Source organism: Halichoeres trimaculatus, unplaced genomic scaffold (genome assembly GCF_033239565.1).
Source record: "Halichoeres trimaculatus isolate MK-OKI-2021-1 unplaced genomic scaffold, fHalTri1.1 fHalTri1_scaffold_23, whole genome shotgun sequence".
NCBI classification, from domain to species: domain Eukaryota; kingdom Metazoa; phylum Chordata; class Actinopteri; order Labriformes; family Labridae; genus Halichoeres; species Halichoeres trimaculatus.
In genome coordinates, this window is record NW_027437201.1 from 22,090,733 (window position 1) to 22,109,072 (window position 18,340).

Below are 18,340 nucleotides of genomic sequence, written 5' to 3' on the forward strand. Positions count from 1 at the left end.
AAATGTTCTTCAGTCAGATTTGAACATGGTTAATAAATGCTATCAGCTGTATTTACCTGAGGTGGAAGTGAGGATGTCGTGTCTCTCTCTGCTGGGTGTTGGTCTGGTCCTCTCTGACTCTCTGACTCTCTGCTGACTGAAGTCAAACCGCATCCAAGACGACCGGACTCCCCAGACGCTCATTGTTTCCAAGGGGACACCTGAGAGTACTCCTCCACATCCACTTCACCACAGAGCAGCTTTACTCAAGAGCTACGACCAGACAAGACCGACTAAAGCTGGAAAGAAATTTATTCAGCGTGCCAGAGTCTCTTTCAAGGAAACTGTGAAGTGAAAACGTAAAAACTTGATTCTGATTATAGTTTCACAACAAAGATCAAGGCCGAAGAAGGAGATCTGGGGTTCAACGCACAGATTTAGATCCATCAGTAGATCACAGAAGTCAGATCAGATGAGTTATCGTTTCAGACAGAGTCGCTCAGAGGTTTGAAGTGTTGTGTTAGTGCAGGGGTCTGCAACCTTTATTTTCATAGGAGCCATTTTTCCTCAGCTCACCTGGATTAAATTCATTCAGGAGCCACAAAATCTACTTTATCTTCACAATAAAGACAGTGAAGTCTATAAAATTTTATTCATGGTTCAAATCTGGTGAAAAATTTTATCAAGTTTTTAAAAAAAACATTTTTAATAAATGAAATTGTACGTGACGTCTTGGGTTTTCATTTTAAGGAAATTGCAAAAATGTCAAGAAATTTTGAAATCTCAAAAAAAAAAAAAAAAAAAAAAAAAAAAAATATATATATATATATATATATATATATATATATATATTTTTTTTTTTTTTTTCAAAATGTCAAAAACTTTTGAAGTTTTTAAAATGTTTTAAAAAATGTTAAAAATTGGAAATATAACAAAAATGAAAAAAAAATAGAATAAATTTTGATGATAAAAATTTGCCAAGATTTAAAAAATAAAATTTTAAAAATGAAAAATGGAAATTTAAAAAAAATTGCAAGAATCTCAAAAATTTTAGTTTCAAAAAAATTGCCAAAATAATCTTAAAAATAAAAAAAAATTCAAATAATTTGCAAAAATAAATACATTTAATTAATTGAAAAAGTTTCAAACATTTTGAAAGAATATTTGAATTTGATTACACAACGATAACATCACTCAACTTGTCATTTTTTGTAGTTAGCTTATGTTTGGCCACATATAAAGCAAGTATATCAATCTGGCATATTATCACTTAAACAAATCCATCCACACAGAATTAAAATCAGTATTTTCTTCCAGATTAGTCTTTTTGTAGATGTAGTTATCTTCCCAGGGCTGTAAAACTTGAGTTTAGCCACAGGTGCATGGAAAGTTGGTGGGCTGTTGATGTTGTAGGAGGTGAAGTAGAGCGGTGGCAGGCTTTATTGACAGATGGGATGAGAGAGAGAGAAGCAGAGCCCCCTGCTGACACAAAGGTGAACTGCTGGAGCTTCACACAACATGTGGTCTTTAGTTAAGTTCCTGCTGCAGACTTTTGGGTTTGTGTTCGACCACTCAGAAAATACATTCAGGCTGGTAAGACGATTGGTCCTCTGTCAGGGCCACTCCGAAACATCTCCCTGAAGCCTGGTTTGTGTTTCACTCTCACAGTCTGCGCGGCCTTGTAAAGACAGAGCGCTCGAGGACTGATGGAAATAGAAGATAAACGACTAAAAGTGCAAAGTTGTAACAGCCCTGAAGTCACAACAGCGCTGACAAAGCTTCAGATTCCTGATAGCCACGGACACTCTGTTCCAGGCTGCTCAGACTTATTTACAAACATGAGCTACAAGTTTTCTAAAAACACAGAAAAACCCTGGAATGGACCTGAAGTCAGAGTTATTCCAAATCAGCCAGAGTCTAGATCGGGGGTCTTCAACCTGCGGCTCTGGAGCCTCATGTGGCTCTTTGACTCCTTTGCAGTGGCTCCTTGTAGCTTTTAAAAAAATAAGTAGGCTTTGAAATAAAGAATTTTTGTTTTTGTTACATTAACTAAAATCATGCATTGGCATTTTTTCAACTGGATATGCAACAACTCGTGCAATAAAGCTTTCACATTTTTTGAGATTTTTTTTCAATTTTAGCATTTTATTTAATAAGAATTTTTTTTACTTCAAAAAAATCCAAAGTTTTTGAATTTCTTAAATTTATTTTTTTTTTAAAAAAAGAAGAAATTTGTGCAAATTAATTTATTTTTTACTTTTTTTTTAATTTATAAAATTTTTGAAATAAAATTTTCAAATATTTTTTTTATTTATGCAATTTTGATTAGTTTTTTTAAAAAATTTAAATTCCTTGAATTTTTGCAAACTTGCACATTTTTTGGATTAAATTTTTAAAATTTTAACTGTTTGTTTCAAATTTTGACAAATTTTGCAAATCATTAAATGAAATTTAATAGATTTTACAAATTCACAAGACTTATATTATTAAGATTTTTTCCAATATTCTTCAATTTTTGAAAAATTAAAAAACTTAGACAACACATGTACAATTTTATAAAAACAAAATAATTCTCATTTAGATTATCTTTCACTGGATTTTAACTATGTTTAAAATTTCATTAACTTTTTCGTCTTTACTGTGAATATAAAGTAGTTGATTCATCTTTTCTGAAAGTTCGTCAAAGCAACAGGTGAAAAATCAAACATTTTAAAATTTGAGTGCTAAAAGAAAATTTTATTAAAACAGCAAAAATATATTACATCATCATTATATTACAGTTTTTCACAAATGAATAACAAACAGCCTTCTGGACGACGCTTTGAAACACTTTGATCGGCCTCATTCGCTCTGAAGGCACAGAACAGCTTTTACATTCAGTTTGCTTTGATAAAAACCCACTGAAATGATAAAAAGTTCATTTTTCATTCAGAATAAAGAGCTAAAAATGAGACACTGATGACCAATCCATCAAATCTTAAAATATATTTAACAGTATGAACATTATTTTACACTGGGATCTGACAAAGAAGGAAGCTCCTGCCAAAATGTGTCGTAATAATAAAAATGAAAGATGAAAAATGTGCTCATCTCAAACACTTCTCTCAGTTTTTGCTCACATTAAATACATATTTACATTTTAAACACTTCTTTACATAAATTCATACCATGATAGAGGATCCTCACTCACAGGATGATTCAAAGTTTGAGTCGGACCTAGTTTTTTTTTGACTAATAAAAGAAAACAGTGATGCTGAAACAACCGACACAAAGCCAACAGCTGAACTTTCACTTACTGTACATCAGCAGTGTGAACATGCACACACACGACATCTGTAAACATCACAGCACAGTGATAAATTAATCTGGGTTTGTGGAGCTGTAAACGGTTGAATGGCTTCTGAGAAGTGCATCGCATTAATACTGTTCTCCAACAAATCGACTCAAATCATAAAAAACAAATTAATGTTTGTTTGTAACAGTCACTCTCTCTGTCGCGTTTCAGGCTCAGCTGTCCGGTTGTAACTCGGCTCTTAGCAACCCGACTTCAAGCTTCGCCAAAATCAGGTCATAACAACTTTAACTGTAAAATCTAAAAGAAGAAGTGGAGGATACGGATAAGTATTGATAAGATTTTGATACCAACGCCCTGATTCTGATTATTTATCAATTCCCTAATCAATTCCTCCTGTGAGTTTTCTCTGTACAAAAGTAGCTTCACAGGTTTTCTGCGTCAACAACCTTTAATCGAGTTTATAAATCAATAAATATGAAATTTTTCACTGGATCTGGATATCTCTGTTATATGTTATTAACTGAAGTTTGCCATCTAGTGTCTTGAAGTGGTTATAGCAATACTTTGAGTTGTTTGGAACCTTTCCGTAGTTATGAAGCCAGCCATTAGCCTGTTTTGACATTTAGAGTTCTCAGTATAGTTTAAAAGACTAACTGTGATATATTTCGATATATGCTAACCATTAGCATATTAATGCAATTTTCCATATACGTTAGCATCGAGCTAACGCTTTTTTGTTTTTTTATCGTTTTTGGCAAATAAGGAGATTTTTTACCATATTAAGCAGAGATAGACCGATATGGAGTTTTCTGGGCCGATACCGATTATTTGTAGTCAAGGAGGCTGATAACCGATATTTTAAGCCAATATTAATTTGCAGTCGAAGTGAAAATATTGGCGTCAAAATTTTGAACAATACAAACTCCAACACTTAACTTAAAAATAAACAGCTAAAGTTTTCTACGGTAAATAAAGTTTTCCAAAATTTCAATGTTACTGCAATAACTGTAATAACTGCACTGCTGATTGGCTGTTACCCGAGCCATGGCTCTGCTTGTAACCAATCAGATGGTGCTGTGGGTGGGACATTGCTGGGGACTAATGGTGCGTTCGAGGCAACCCTTAACTCTTATATTTTCCACCTGTAACTCGTGAAAATGCCCTGGAACGGCAGTCCAACATGTACCAGATCGATGTGCTCCGAGTTACGACTTGTGACGTCAAATCTGTGCCAAAAAAATATGGCAGCCTCTATGGTCGTGGTGGTTTCCCTTCTTCCGTTTCACTTGAATAAAGAACTTGCAGGCTCCTTTGGTAATTTAATCTTAGAATTTCTGCCATGCTGGTTTGTTTACATCCCAGAATTCCTTGCGCTCAAACCGAAGTCGTAAATTGTCTGGAACGCTCTCAGGTTGGAACTGGGAGATTTCAACTGGGAAACATACGAGTTACGGGTTGCTTCGAACGCAGCATGAGTAGTGACTGCAGACAGTGAAGCGGCTGCATCAGAGCCGCAACAACGCAGTTAAAAATTTGTTTCTTATCAGATTAAAAAAAAGGCAGATGTAGATATGCTTCAAAGTTTCAAATATCAGCCCGGTCGATAATTGGTCGGTCGCATATTAATGCAATTTCCCATTTACGTTAGCATCAAGCTAGTGCTAGTTTGTTTAAATTATTTTTGGTAAATAAGGAGATTTTTACCACGTTGAGTGTATTGAACAGGAATCCTTTGAGTTCAATTCTAAAAAAAAAAAAAAGATGCTATATCAGAGTTTTTTAGGAAATTGTTAGCTAACTGCTATGCTAAGATAGCTGCAGCAGACTAGTCGGGGTAGTGTTAAGAATTGATAAGGGAATCATTAGCATAAAGGCTAATAATGCTGATGGATTGAAACGTGTTTTATCGATTCCCAACAGGAACTTTTTGACACCGATCCCTGGCCGGCTTTATAATCAACAATTAACATACTATCGTAGTGGTCCCTGGAGTATTTCACCAAAAAGTGAATCATGTCACATGATTGGGAAAAAGAATATGATGTAAACAAAGTTTCAAGAATAAAATCGTCTGATTTTTGCTTTGAAAGAAACAGATTCTGCTTTGGGAACATCTCCTGACTCACGTTGCTTAACTTAAACCCTGTTCCTGCAACGTTTCACCTGATTACTTCTGACTTCTTGTACTGTTTTTTGTTCTGCTCAGCTCTGCGCTGGATCATCTGTGTGCAAATAACACCTTTGTTCTCACAGGATGTTGGTTTACTCCTCTAAAGATCACCACAAACTGAGTGAAAACCACGTACACGCCATGTGCTGCGATGTGAAACTGTGCGGTCGTGGCGACAGTTTCGTTTCAAGTGGTTTTGCTACCTGCCCCCTTTTCTCAGCTTTAGTCGCTCACTCCTCATCTTCAGACCTGAGCCAAGCTTTGCGTCAGTCCAGACGCTCTGAATAAAAACACAGGAGAGCTTTGAGCTCATGGAGGAGAGACTCCAAACCCAACAATCAGGCAGTTTGATTTGCTGGCTTTGAATCGGGACAACATTTAAGGGCTAATGTTTTTTTAAATTAAAGCAGCCTAAATGTAAAACATGGGCGGAGCTAAAATTAAATGATACAAAAGGTCAAAGTGATTTTAAAAAAGAAAAAAAAAGATTTGTCTTGTTTATAAAATATCTTTCTTTTGTAACAACTTTTAAACGTGTTGTTGTTGGAAGAGTCAAAGTTTACTCCTGAAAATATCACAAATTTTAAAAAGTAGAAAATGGATTTCTAACATCAAAACAAAGACTTTCTGTCACGTGCTGCATGGCTCTTTCACCACATGTGCACTGGAAGCTCTGGGACCCACTGTGACCTGACTGTGACCTGACTGTGACCCTGACCGCTGAGTGCGTGTCTCCCTCTTTAAGTGAAATCAAAGTTGTTGATCAGAAAGAGGAAGCGGTGCCGTTCCTCTGGTCCAGCTCTGACATGTCGGTCATGGGGGTGTCGCACTTCTCGTCAGTGCTAACGATGCTGTACTGACCGATCTCCGAGTCCCGCGCTGCTTTCTTCATCCGGTCCTTCAGAACGGCGTGGATCAGGCCAAGAGGGACGGGCATCATGGCGAATATGATCAGGGCGGCCAAAACGGCCAGAGCCCAGCCCGGGTACTGCAGGGTCTCCTCAGAGCCCTGAAAAACCAGAAAGGAAACAAATGATTGTGACACATCATCCAAACACTCTGGCCTCTGTGTTTGAGAGGACGTTTCACAGCCACGTGACAGAGAAACTTCAGGAAATCTCAGCGGCAGAGTTCCAGAAAGTTCCTGGAACCATTTCAAGAGTGCAGAAGTGAAAAACGTTGATGGTTCCTCCTACCATGCTTTCGTTCCAGGCCACATAAGTGGGCCGTCTGATGAACATCCGGATGGTTGTGGCTCCCAGCAGACCGAGCATGGCGAGCAGGCAGATGTACTTCCACAGGTATTTGTAAACCACACTGGGACGCCAGCCCAACATCCCCTCAATGTCATCAAGGAACCTTTAGAAACAAAGAGGAGTTTGTCTTTTTGAGGAAAACATCATGAAGACGCAAATTAAAGTAATCAACTGACATTTAGGAGGAAACTTTTGGAAAAAGACCAAGGGTCTTCAACCTGCGGCTCAGGAGCCTCATGCTGCTCTTTCTAGCTTTACAAAATATCATTAAAACAAAGAATTGTTATTTTTCTCACAGAGGGTATTGATGATTAAAGACACTGACACTAAATAAAATCCTGTGTTAACATTTAATTGAACTAAATCTTCATCCCATCTGTCAATAAAGCCTGCCACCGCTCTACTTCACCTCCAGGACAAATCTGATCAGGTCTTAACTCTGTGTAAGAGGATTCATTTATGCATCAAGATCATTTTTGATTTTTGCAATTGATCAAATTTCTTTCCTTTTTTACATTTTTGAGAATTATAATAATTAAAAATATATTTTTTGAAATGTCTATATTATTTTAAATTTAAAAAAAAAAGGTTGTTTTTTTTTTCATTTTTGAGAAGTATTATTTTTATTATTTTTTTTTAGTTTAAATTATCTTTAATTAATAAAAATGTATTTTCTTGGTTTTTTTTGTACATTTTTGAGAAGTATAATTTTTTTTTATTTATTAAAATTATTTGAAAATTGTTCAATTTTTTTGAACATTTTTAAGATTTAAAATAACTTTTTCAAAAATAAGCAATTTTTTGGAATTTCAAAAAAAATTAAGATTTCTTTAAAAAAAATACATTTTTACTTTTTAAATTTTACTTTTTGCAAATTTGATAAAATTCAAAGTTTTTTGGAAAATTGCAATTTTTTACATTTACAGTTTTGGAAAAAAATTAAAAACCTCAAAACTTTGAATTTTTTTACCAATAAATAACTAAATGAATTTTTGTGTCATTTTCTTTGCAAATTTGTACAATTTTTCATACAGTTTCATTTATTTAAAAAAACCCTCCTATTTCAGATAATTATTTACTAGATCTTGTATAGAGTTTTATCCACCTTGCAGTCCATATAGTGAAGATAAATCAGATTTTGTGGCTCTGGAAGGACTGAGCCGAGGCAAAATGTCTCCTGTGAAAGTAAAGGTTGCAGACGCCTGTATCAGATGATCCCACAGACTGGACATTGACCTCACCTATCAGCTCCGTACAGCCAAGACACACTGAAAGTCTCAAAAACCACAACGATGATGAGAGGAAGAGTGGCTGAGTAATCATCAAACATCATCACAAAGTAGTTCCCGCAGCGCTGGGTGAACAGGAGGCCAATAAAAAAGCCGACGATGCAGCTGAAAACTGTAGAAGGAAGAGAGAACAGACACGTTAGGGAAAGCATCTCTTCATGAACACTCAAAAACTGTAGAAGGCTGTTATGTCAGGCAGAACCAGGTCTAACAGAGACTCACTTGTGAGTTTGGTCTTGTTGTTGGCCAGAGTTTTGAACCGATCAGTCAGTGGCGCGAGGATGCCCTCCATGGTGCCAAACATGGTGCTGAGACCCAAATTGAGCAGCATGAGGAAGAAGAGCGCTGACCAGAAGGGGCTGCCGGGCAGCAGGGACATGGCCTCTGTGAAGGCGATGAAAGCCAGGCCTGTGCCCTCCACGCCCTGAACGCAAACAAGAGCCAGCTGTAGTCTCCACAAACAAAACACACCAACACAAAGATGCCACAGAGTCCACTGGAGACAAATATTTACCTTCTGCATCTCCTTCTCCAGGTCACACTCTGTTAGATTCCCAGGAACCATGTGTCCGTGCTGTTTGAACCAGGCGCTGTAGTCCTCTGCAGCCACAGAGCTGGGGTTAGAGTACTCGAAGGACGGCATCAGGGCGCTGTCCACAAAACCACCACGAAACTGCTCCGTCAGCTCCTTCATGTTACTGAGAAAAGATGAAAACTTAAAGTAAGATGTGTTCAGAGCTGTGAATACACATGCTCTCTGTCTCCTGATCACATACCTGACCACGCACGCCGTGACCTTCTCTTTGGCTCGAAAGCCGAGCACGGCGAACACCACCAGAGTGGCCAGCACAGACGTGAGGAAGTTGATGGTGGACACAGTGAAGGCGTCACGGTGGCAGTTGTTGTTCTTGGGATTGTAGGAGGAGTACGCGATGATGGACCCGAAGCCCAGACCCAGAGCGAAGAAGACTTGAGTGGCTGCCTGCCGCCACACCTGTATGTCTGCCCAGATCTCCAGCTGGAAAGGGAACAACAGGTGAGTCAGGGATCACATGACCTGCATCACTCCTCTTGAACGGCTGTGCTTTGGGTACCTTGGGGTAGAACATGTAGGCGATTCCCTCTGAGGCCCCGTCCAGCAGGAGTCCTCGGACCAGGAAGCAGAAGAGCACCACGTAGGGGAAGATGGAGGAGAAATACATCACCTGGAAGGTAAAAGGGGATTATTTTATCAACTAAATCTGGACAGCATTTTGAAAAAGTGGGTGCAGAGATATGTCTTCACTTAAATGTTCAAGTTTCTTCCCCTCATACTGTGTTTGTATTTGCACAAGCAGGGATTAATCCCTGTTTGTTAGAACAACACAACACAACACAACAGCAGAGATTTGGTCAAACTTTCGTCACTGTGAGCGCTTGAGGGGAAGGTTTGTTTGAAAGGCTTGAATCGGCTGATTTTAGGAGGGAAAACAAAACCAGCACTGAGCAACGCAAACGTACCATGCTTCCGCTGTTACCTCAGCACATTATGTGGATAAGTGAAGTAGGTCGACCCCTAAGCCAGACATTCCTGTGATGTCAAACAATGAAATCCTAACACATGACCAGGATTTGACCACAGTGAGATTACCCAAAATACCAACGGATACAGTTTTCTCAAAGAGTAAAAATGGGCCCTTCTTCCTACTCCTGCAAACTTCATTCAGCAGTTGACTAACTTTAAAAAAAAAAGAAACAGTCCCACTTTCAGTTTCCTGATCCAGTTGGGAACACAAACACGTCGCAGTTACCTTCACGGAGCTCTTGATTCCCTTAAACATCCCGAGGCACACGATGGTCCAGGCAGCAAGTAAACAGCAGACGATGTACGTGTTGAAAGAGCCCGTCTCATCAATAGAATCAGTCACATCCAGGGCTTTGCGGTACCAGAAATAAGAGGTTGGGGAGCTCTTTTCACATTCATTTACTGGAATAAAGAGGAAAAAGATGATAAGTTACCAATAATAAACACAGCTTTTACTCTTTAAAAGTTAAAAACTGCTTTTGTTGTTTTAATGCCTCATGTTTACCTGTAACGTTCCCTTCTTTTGGACACTGCTCCCAAGGTAAAGGGTACTGGAACGAGTTCCCGAGATAGAAAAGACTCCACGCCAGGATCACGTTGTAGTAAAGAGCCACAAAGAAACACACCTGAGATAAAAGAACAATGATATCAGTCATAGTAAAATGATGCCTGCAGTTGCAGTCACTCGACACCTCCCTCTTATTATTCAGTCCACTTTTTGAGCCCTACTTTGACCTCTTAATGCTCAAAAACTCAGCACCTCAGATTTTGCTAGAATTTGATACAATATAAAAATCTACCCACAACATACCAAAATGTGCTCTCTAGCGCCACCTAGGCACACTAAAACAGTTTCTAATGACAGTAAGAATGACATCAAGAGATCAAACCAACTTCAAAATGGTCATCTCATTGAGATGCACAAATCATATGCAGACACCCCTGACCTATCTCAAACAAGAAGCCAGAAATTTGCCTTTTAAAATAAAATTCGCCAAATTTTGGGCCAGAAACAAAAGTTATCTCCTCCCAGGCCTTAAATGGTATCAGCTTGAAATTTCATCAGTTGACAGAGTGGGCCCTGCTTTACAAAATGTATGTATGAATTTGTTGTTTCTCATACAGTTTTTGAATAGCAAGCCCTCAAAGTCGGTGAACCCTGAAGAAGCCCTTTCAGCTCCCTTTATTAGAATGAATGGGAGAGGAGAATTCAGCTCCACATGACCTGCGGCAGTTAGGCCTCTATACAAAAAAAGTAAAAGTAGTACAGCTTCAAAAATGACATTGATGGATTCCTGACAAAATTTACCACAAAATGTCTTATTTTTGGGGAGATTTAGACAAAATTGTGGCATCTATGAGTAGACGTTTCTAAATTTCAGGGCAGCAGTTGCTGATGATGTCACACACTAACTGAAAGTTCCGTGCAGCTGGTCAAGTGACCCACTGAAGGCGGGAAAATGGAATGTGTAACACACACAAATGAAGGAACTAGATTAGGAGTTCTTATTTATCTCAACAGCTGAAAACAGAGACAAAACAGATTCAACTCTCAGCCTTGAGATGCTAATGGTTCATGAGTCAATCACTCAAGGTTTGTTTTCTCACCACACAGCTGGAGTATCCGATCCCCGACAGCCTTGGTGAAATGTACGTCCACACTCCGATGCTGCCCTGTCGGATGGCCTGACCGGCTGCCAGCTCCAGGAAGAACAGAGGGATCCCCACCAGCAGCATCAGGAGCACATAGAGCAGGAGGAAAGCCCCTGAGGAAAACAGGTGGTGAAGTTAGCAGAAGTCAACACATTAAGGAAATGCACCACAAAACTAGGCCCCAACCTTTCATCAATCATCTAAAACATACAGGAAATGAACTCTAATTGTAGGAACTGACCTCCTCCATTCTGATGACACAGATATGGAAACCTCCAGACGTTGCCGAGACCCACGCTGAACCCCACCTGTGCTAAGAAATACTCTATTTTACTGTTCCACCCAGCTCTGGCAGCAGGCTCCGATGAACCCTGCTGGCTCTCTGCCCCAGCATAGCAATCGACATCTGCCTCCGTGGTTCCTGTTTGGTCATCATCTGTTGGCAATGGCTGCTTCTCCATCTGAAATAACAGGAAGTAAAGATAAAATATGAACGAGTACATCAACACAGCTTGGGGACTTTCTGCAACAGGTGTTACAAAGATCCTGTAAAGTCAATATGTGGCATAGAGATTAGCTTTCTATGGCTCCAGAGAGCAGACGTGTGTGACGTCTTTTCTGTTTATTTATGAAGCCAACACAACTGATGACAACTCTTAAATAAGTACATCTATACCCTCCCATAGCAATCTTCTGTCACCTGAAGTACCCTGCATTTCACATGTAAAAATAGATCTAGTCCCCATGTCCACCGTGGAGGACATTGGGAAAACAACAAAGTATGATGTCGAAACTTCTAGAAATACATCTTTATCGGTTGTGTTTTTAAAGAAACATCCAATATTTACCTTTAAAAGCACAGCATTAGCATAAATCTGATAACTTTCTTTTCTTACGCTCATAAAACACAGAGGTTGGTTGGATGACCATTGGAAAGACAGATCTCTTGTTTCATTGGATAAACCGGGGATCTGCAACCTTTACTATTAAAAGAGCCATTTTACCACCTCTTCCACCAAAGAAAAGTAGTCTGGGGCCACACGAAACTTAAGACAGCTTGTGAAGATTTATTTTTTGCCTGTTTTTACCTGTTATAATAAAAAATATAATAAATATATGATAAAAATATAAAAAACAGTTCAGCATTCTTAGAGACCTGGGAACTTTGTTGAGTAATAACAAATATCTTTTGATGGGAGGAATACCGAACATGACTGATTTTATGCTTATGAATCTTTCCCTTTTTTATGTATTTAATTATTTTAAACTATAAATTTAATTGCCTATAGTTATCTTTTTTAATTACTACTATCATATTAATTATTTTTATTTTTTTTAATTTATTTATTTTTATTATTATTGTATCTACTTTATAAACATACATCTGTAAAATGATTGTATACCAGTTCCAAGTTGCACATCCTTAAAAGTGATACCTATGTAGGCAGGTGTGTGGGTGGGTTTGGCATTAATAAGATTTGATTATATATGTATATGTATATGTGTTGACTTCAAAATGCAATTAACATTGAAATATTCAGGCCTTTTTGAGTCTTTTTCATTATTGTGTAAAATTTATAAAAATTAATAAAATAACTATCTCTTTTATTTATATATATATATATATATATATATATATATATATATATACTTTTTTGTTGTTTGCTATTATTTATGTTATTGAACTTTTGTTTTAATTTGAGGATTAACGATATTACCTTGAATTCCAAGAAAACTGCAACAAATTAAACCAAACAAATTAAAGGGACAGAGCGTTACAGCACCATAAACAGAGGGATAAATTCTCCCTTTTACTTTTCAACATTTATCTGATAACTTAGGTAAATGATTAATCTATGCTGTATTACTATGAATGTGGACGTGATAAGGGTTTATTGATCCTTTGGGAATACACACCACGCAGCAGTAAATTCATACCCACGCCACGTGCAGACAGATGGTGTACACATGAATACAATACAATGATGTGTTTAAGTTTTATAACCTCCTACAGGATCATAAATATCATCTCATTTGTGTATTTGTAGTTTGAAGCCACCAAGGTTTACTGTCCACACAGGAAGCAGACAGCTGACCTTACCCCACCAGGTGGTTAATTACTTTAAGGGTATTCGCCTTTAACACAGGTGCAAAATAATCCCTGATTAGACTAGAAAGAGCCAACATTTCATCCTGTTCTTTATAGTTTAACCAGTTACTTTAGGAAAAAAAGGTCGTGATGTAGAGAAATAAACCCACTAACATGTTTGAGCAGTTTCAGCTCAGTCAAACCACAGAGGCAGACAGTGGAGGACAGGAGTCTGTCTGTGTGTGTGTGCTTCAAGAAGAAGACAGAGGAAAAAGACTTAGGTGGTAAACCAAACCGACCTGTTTGATACAGAGGTGGAAAAATCTCCAGAAGAAGAAAGAAAACGAAAATTGGCGATACTCCTTTTTTCCGCTTCCACTTCAAAGCCTGAACCGAGCACGTGTGAGCGTCAGCGCGTCGTGAGTCTTTTTGTTTCCTCCGTCTGAGAAATTTAACTTCGCGTAGGTTTTTAAAAACAAAAGATTTAACCACACAGAAAGACACGAACACAAAACAAAAAGCTCTAAACGCGGTTTAATCTCTTCATCGGCTCATTCTCGCGCTCTATCGGCGCAGCCGTGGGTTTGTTTCTTCCGCGTGATGCAATACAATGAACCCCACCCATCTACTACCGTGCTGCGTTCAGGGTCTGTACGGAAATCTGGGTTTTACAGTAGACACCGCCACAGGCACGAAATTATCAGCATGCCAGCAGGGGCGGATCCTCAGGGTGGCTATGGCCCCTTTCTGACACCAGATTGGCCACCCTAAAATAAAACATGAGAGTTGAATAGGCTTATAATGAGGATTACCCTTGTTGCTCAAGTATCTTCTAAAAGAATATCATAAATTTGACTTTTTTTTTTTAATCCTCAAAGATAGTTTAAAATAAGCAACAAAAAATGTAATATAAAAAAGCTATACATTGTAGTTTTATTGTAGTTGTATGGCAGTGTTACTTGTTCAGTATGGAAGCAATTTAGGACAAAATTCAAATGAGAATGCAAACATGAAAATGAAAACATATGGCTTCATATTCTTCTGCTTTAGTACTTGTTGGCTTGATTACAGTGCGGCACATACACTCTGCCCCCTGCTGTTAAAAATTATGTACAATCAAAGAGTCCACATTTTCATGTCGGTGGGTTAGAATATGAAAATGGTCATTTCCTTTTCACCACAGAATTTGCCTGTTAAAGTTGATAATGAAAATGTAATTTCTTTATTGCATTTTCATTTTCATTTTTGCATTTCATATAAATTATATCCAGTATTTATTAGATTATTTTTTGAAAATTAAATGAAACAGCTGTTTCAATTTAATTTTAATAATGTCATATAAAGTGCGTCTTCAGGATGAAAATGCAATTTGTGTGTTTGATATTCAGTTTTGATTATGACTCAAATTATGCGACAATATTCTTGAAATGAAAATGTGTTTCCTGTTTTTGTGTATTTATTCTAATTTTTGCATTTTATTTTTAATTTTCACCTGACTCTCCTAAAATTGTGAGACGTATAAGTTGCACAAACTGAGGAGAAAAAATAATAATAATTCAAATTTGATTTTCCGTTTTTTTTTCTCCAAAAATGATCCACACGATTGAGTCCCACCGGTTCTCACTTACACACCAAAGTCCGTGAACGCATCATCAGACGATCCTCTTGAAACTTCATTTCCCAACACGTGTGAGCGCGTAATGCAGGTTTCACCGCTCAGCTGCAACTTTTTTTTAAAATATTTTAGGCTTATTGGCAACTCTATAAAACCCAAGAATTTATCAACTTTTTCAAACTCAGTCTGAGTTACAAACAAGTTTCATCGTTAAGTCTGTTTTTATCTACGTGTCCTCCCAGATTGTAAACATAACACGTGGCAAATATTTGTTCTTCCCACGGAACTTTAATTCACCACCATCCCTGACCAAGTTCATTTCAGGAGAGAAAAAACCAAAGCTGAGCGCAGCTGATGCAACAGTCTGCTCCTCTAGTAGAGGAAAAAAACAGAAATCATGCCTCAGGATGAAACTCTGGATGGAGATGTCAGAGTGGAACAGCACAGAACACAATGTTCATCATTTTGTTCAGGTAAATTATCTCCAATTATCTCCTCTAGCACAGAAATTACCAACCTAACAGACTTTATACCACATCCAAACAGTTGCTCTGACCCGGCACAGTGACATTTCTCTGGACCCCCGTCAAACACACACACTCATATGCACACACACTCACACACAAACACACACACTCACACACTCACACACAAACACAGAGACACGCTTCTTGCCACGTATGCCTGCTCTGGAGACAAATGCAGCGCAGAAAAGAAGCGCACATTGAAACTGACTGACTGAGTTAAACCCATACACTGTGAAATGAAGGTGTGTGTGTAAGAATAAGTGATAAATACCTCTTGAGGAGCTTTTGAATTGAAAAAGTCCTTGAGAAATTTTCCAAATGTCCTCACTCCAAAGTCAAGTGGGAGCCTCGCTTGCTGCCCCTCCACCTGACTCCGCCTTTCTCCTCTATTGGCGGATAAAAAGGTGGCTTTTCCACCTCCAGATGACTGTGTTATGAAATATGACACCCCACTCCCCATAATTATAACCTGGTAATGCTTCAAACCGCCCCACTCACTTTAGTATATGATATAAATACATATACATATGTATGAACTCTGTGTGGATGGATTCATTTACTGCCAACATGGAGGCTAAATATAGATGCCTGATGTGTGGCAAGACATTACCAGGACATGAAATGTTTTTATAGGCTTTTGAAATTACAAATTTAGGTATTTTTTTGGATATTTTTTAAAATAGTATTTTTTAAAATGCAAAAAATTATCCAATCTTAAATTTCTGTAGAGTTTGGTAAATTTTTTAAAATTCAGAACTTTTATAAACATTTTTCAAATTTCAATTTTTTGGGGGGAATTTTATGCAAATTTTTTAAATTTTAATTTTTTTTTTTTGCAATATATCAACTTTTTTGCTCTTTAGAAATTTCAACATTTGTATCAATTTTTTTGAAATACTTTGAAATATTCAAAATTGTAAATAAAACAATTTATTTAAGTTTTTGAAATAAACATTTTTGCAAAGTTGAAATTTTAATTTTTTTTGAAAATTTTGCTAAAAAAATCAAAAACTTTTCAAAAATGCAAATTTTTAGATAAAAAACGATTTAGTTAATTTTCTGAAATTCAAAAAGTATTGAAATTTTGGTAAAGGTTTGAAATTTTAAAGTTTTTGGAAAGTTTTGGTAAGTTTCAAAATATTGTGAATCAATATTATTCACCATTTTTTGCAGTTTGGAAATTTCAACATTTTGTGATTTCTTTTGTAAATAATAAAAAAGAATTTTGAAATAAAATGATTTAGTTTATTTTTCCGAAATTAAAAAAAATATTGAAATGCAAAGTTTTGATATTACAAAGTTTTGGAAAGTTTTGCTTAATTTTGTCAATTTTCCAACTTTTTTGCAGTTTATATAGATTAACATTTTTGTTAATTTTTTTAATAATTCAAAAGAATTTTAGGAATGCAAATTTTTGAATGGAAAAAAAAATAGTTAATTTTCTGAAATACAAAAAATAATGATAATTTTTGCAAAGTTGTGAAATTTTTAAAGTTATTTGAAAGTTTTGCTTATTTTTAAAATGTGAATTATTTGCCATCTTTAAATGAATAACTTTCTCATCTCATATACAATTTTTTATAATTAAAAAAAACTTTCTTGACTAGATAATTATTTTATTAATGAGCTGAGGAAAAATGTCTCCTATGAAAGTTAAGGTTGCAGACCTCTGCTCTATTGTTACCCCTTGTGAAATGTGTGTAGTTGATAGTGTGTACAGTTGCCCAGGTGAGTGAGTCAGTGTTTTTTATCTCTAAGGAGGGTCCGTGGTCTGGGCGGGGCTCTGGGTGACACACCTCTGCTCTGTGAGAGTTTTCAATACCACAGAGGGGAGAGTGAGGAGTGAGATACCTGCAGGTACACACAGGTTTCACTGTAAACAGACTCACACACAGCTGCTAACATCAGGACAACCGAACACTGGAGACCACCAACCTCGGTGAGTTAACCAAACACAGATTCTGAATCTTTGACCAAAAGTTTTTTTAATGGTTTTATTTCCTGTGAAATGTTCAGATCAACATGATCAGAATCTGTGCTGAAAGACATGATGTGAAACGCTACGTCTGGGATTTTAACGAGACAAGTGATGAGCAGTAATTGTTTGTGCTACTGGGAAAACATGTTGCCACTCCTCATGTAATATTTTTTCATGTTCTGTCTGTGGGAGTTTAAAACTTCTGACTAATTCACTGAAATCAAACAGTCTGAGGCTTATTTCACTTTTTGCAACAAATTAAGGAAGTTCTTGCAAAAATTACAACAGAAATAAACTTTTTTTGGACAAATTAAAAAACAAAGCATGGCTGATTTTGGGTGAATTAGAGACACATAATCCTAATTTATCAGTTTAAGTCTGTGGTGCAGAAATTGCTGTAACTGATAAAATAATTCAGACACACACAGATTGAATGAGACAGTGTTGAATGTGTCCTGGGAAAGCCTGGGTGATACTGGCTGTTCCCTGTAAGATACCAGTCCTCCCAGTGCTGATGGTCTGTGTACAGCACAGAGATTGAATGGGGAGATAGAGTGTAGTGTTGTCGGACTGGTTGAGCTGCTGGCTTCGTCAGGCAGCGTAGTCCCGGGTTAGTGAAGCAGAGAGAGGCTGACGTAGTCTCTCACAGCACATGAATGCAGGTGTTGCTTAAGCAGGTATGCAGGCTGGGACTTGTTGGTTTAGAAGAAGACTGTGAACAAATTTCTGATTTCCTTAAAACAACTCCTGTGAAATCTCAGGAATTATTTACATCAGTGGGTGGATTAAAGGTCATTCAGGTCCAGCGTCTGTGTTTTCTCACCCTGTCTCTCCAGCTGAGGGCTCATAGAAAGCTGCTGAAACACTTCCAGGAGGAAGATGACCAACATCTCTCGGTATCTGGTCAACGTAAGTCACATCAGCT

The 18,340-nt window shown here is 37.3% G+C and overlaps 1 protein-coding gene and 1 long non-coding RNA gene across 3 annotated transcripts; one reads left to right on the forward strand and one right to left on the reverse strand.

Annotated features, from left to right (window-relative positions):
* Positions 1–4,592: 4,592 nt before the first annotated feature.
* On the reverse strand, positions 4,593–13,733 carry LOC141785672 (sodium-dependent neutral amino acid transporter B(0)AT2-like). Its single transcript, XM_074664131.1, has 12 exons — positions 13,595–13,733; positions 11,448–11,667; positions 11,162–11,319; positions 10,059–10,179; positions 9,780–9,955; positions 9,084–9,194; positions 8,766–9,007; positions 8,504–8,687; positions 8,212–8,413; positions 7,942–8,101; positions 6,641–6,803; positions 4,593–6,453 (listed from the first exon to the last, which is right to left on the reverse strand). The coding sequence occupies exons 2-12, from the start codon at positions 11,665–11,667 to the stop codon at positions 6,208–6,210; spliced, it is 1,983 nt and encodes a 660-aa protein (XP_074520232.1). The 5' UTR covers positions 13,595–13,733; the 3' UTR covers positions 4,593–6,207.
* Positions 13,640–18,324, forward strand: LOC141785674 (uncharacterized). Of its 2 annotated transcripts, none has more exons than XR_012597548.1 (3): positions 13,640–13,714; positions 17,196–17,376; positions 18,252–18,324. It is a non-coding gene; the product is annotated as an uncharacterized LOC141785674 (long non-coding RNA). The 2 variants fall into 2 exon arrangements; XR_012597549.1 differs by lacking the exon at positions 13,640–13,714 and adding an exon at positions 14,835–15,383.
* Positions 18,325–18,340: the final 16 nt, after the last annotated feature.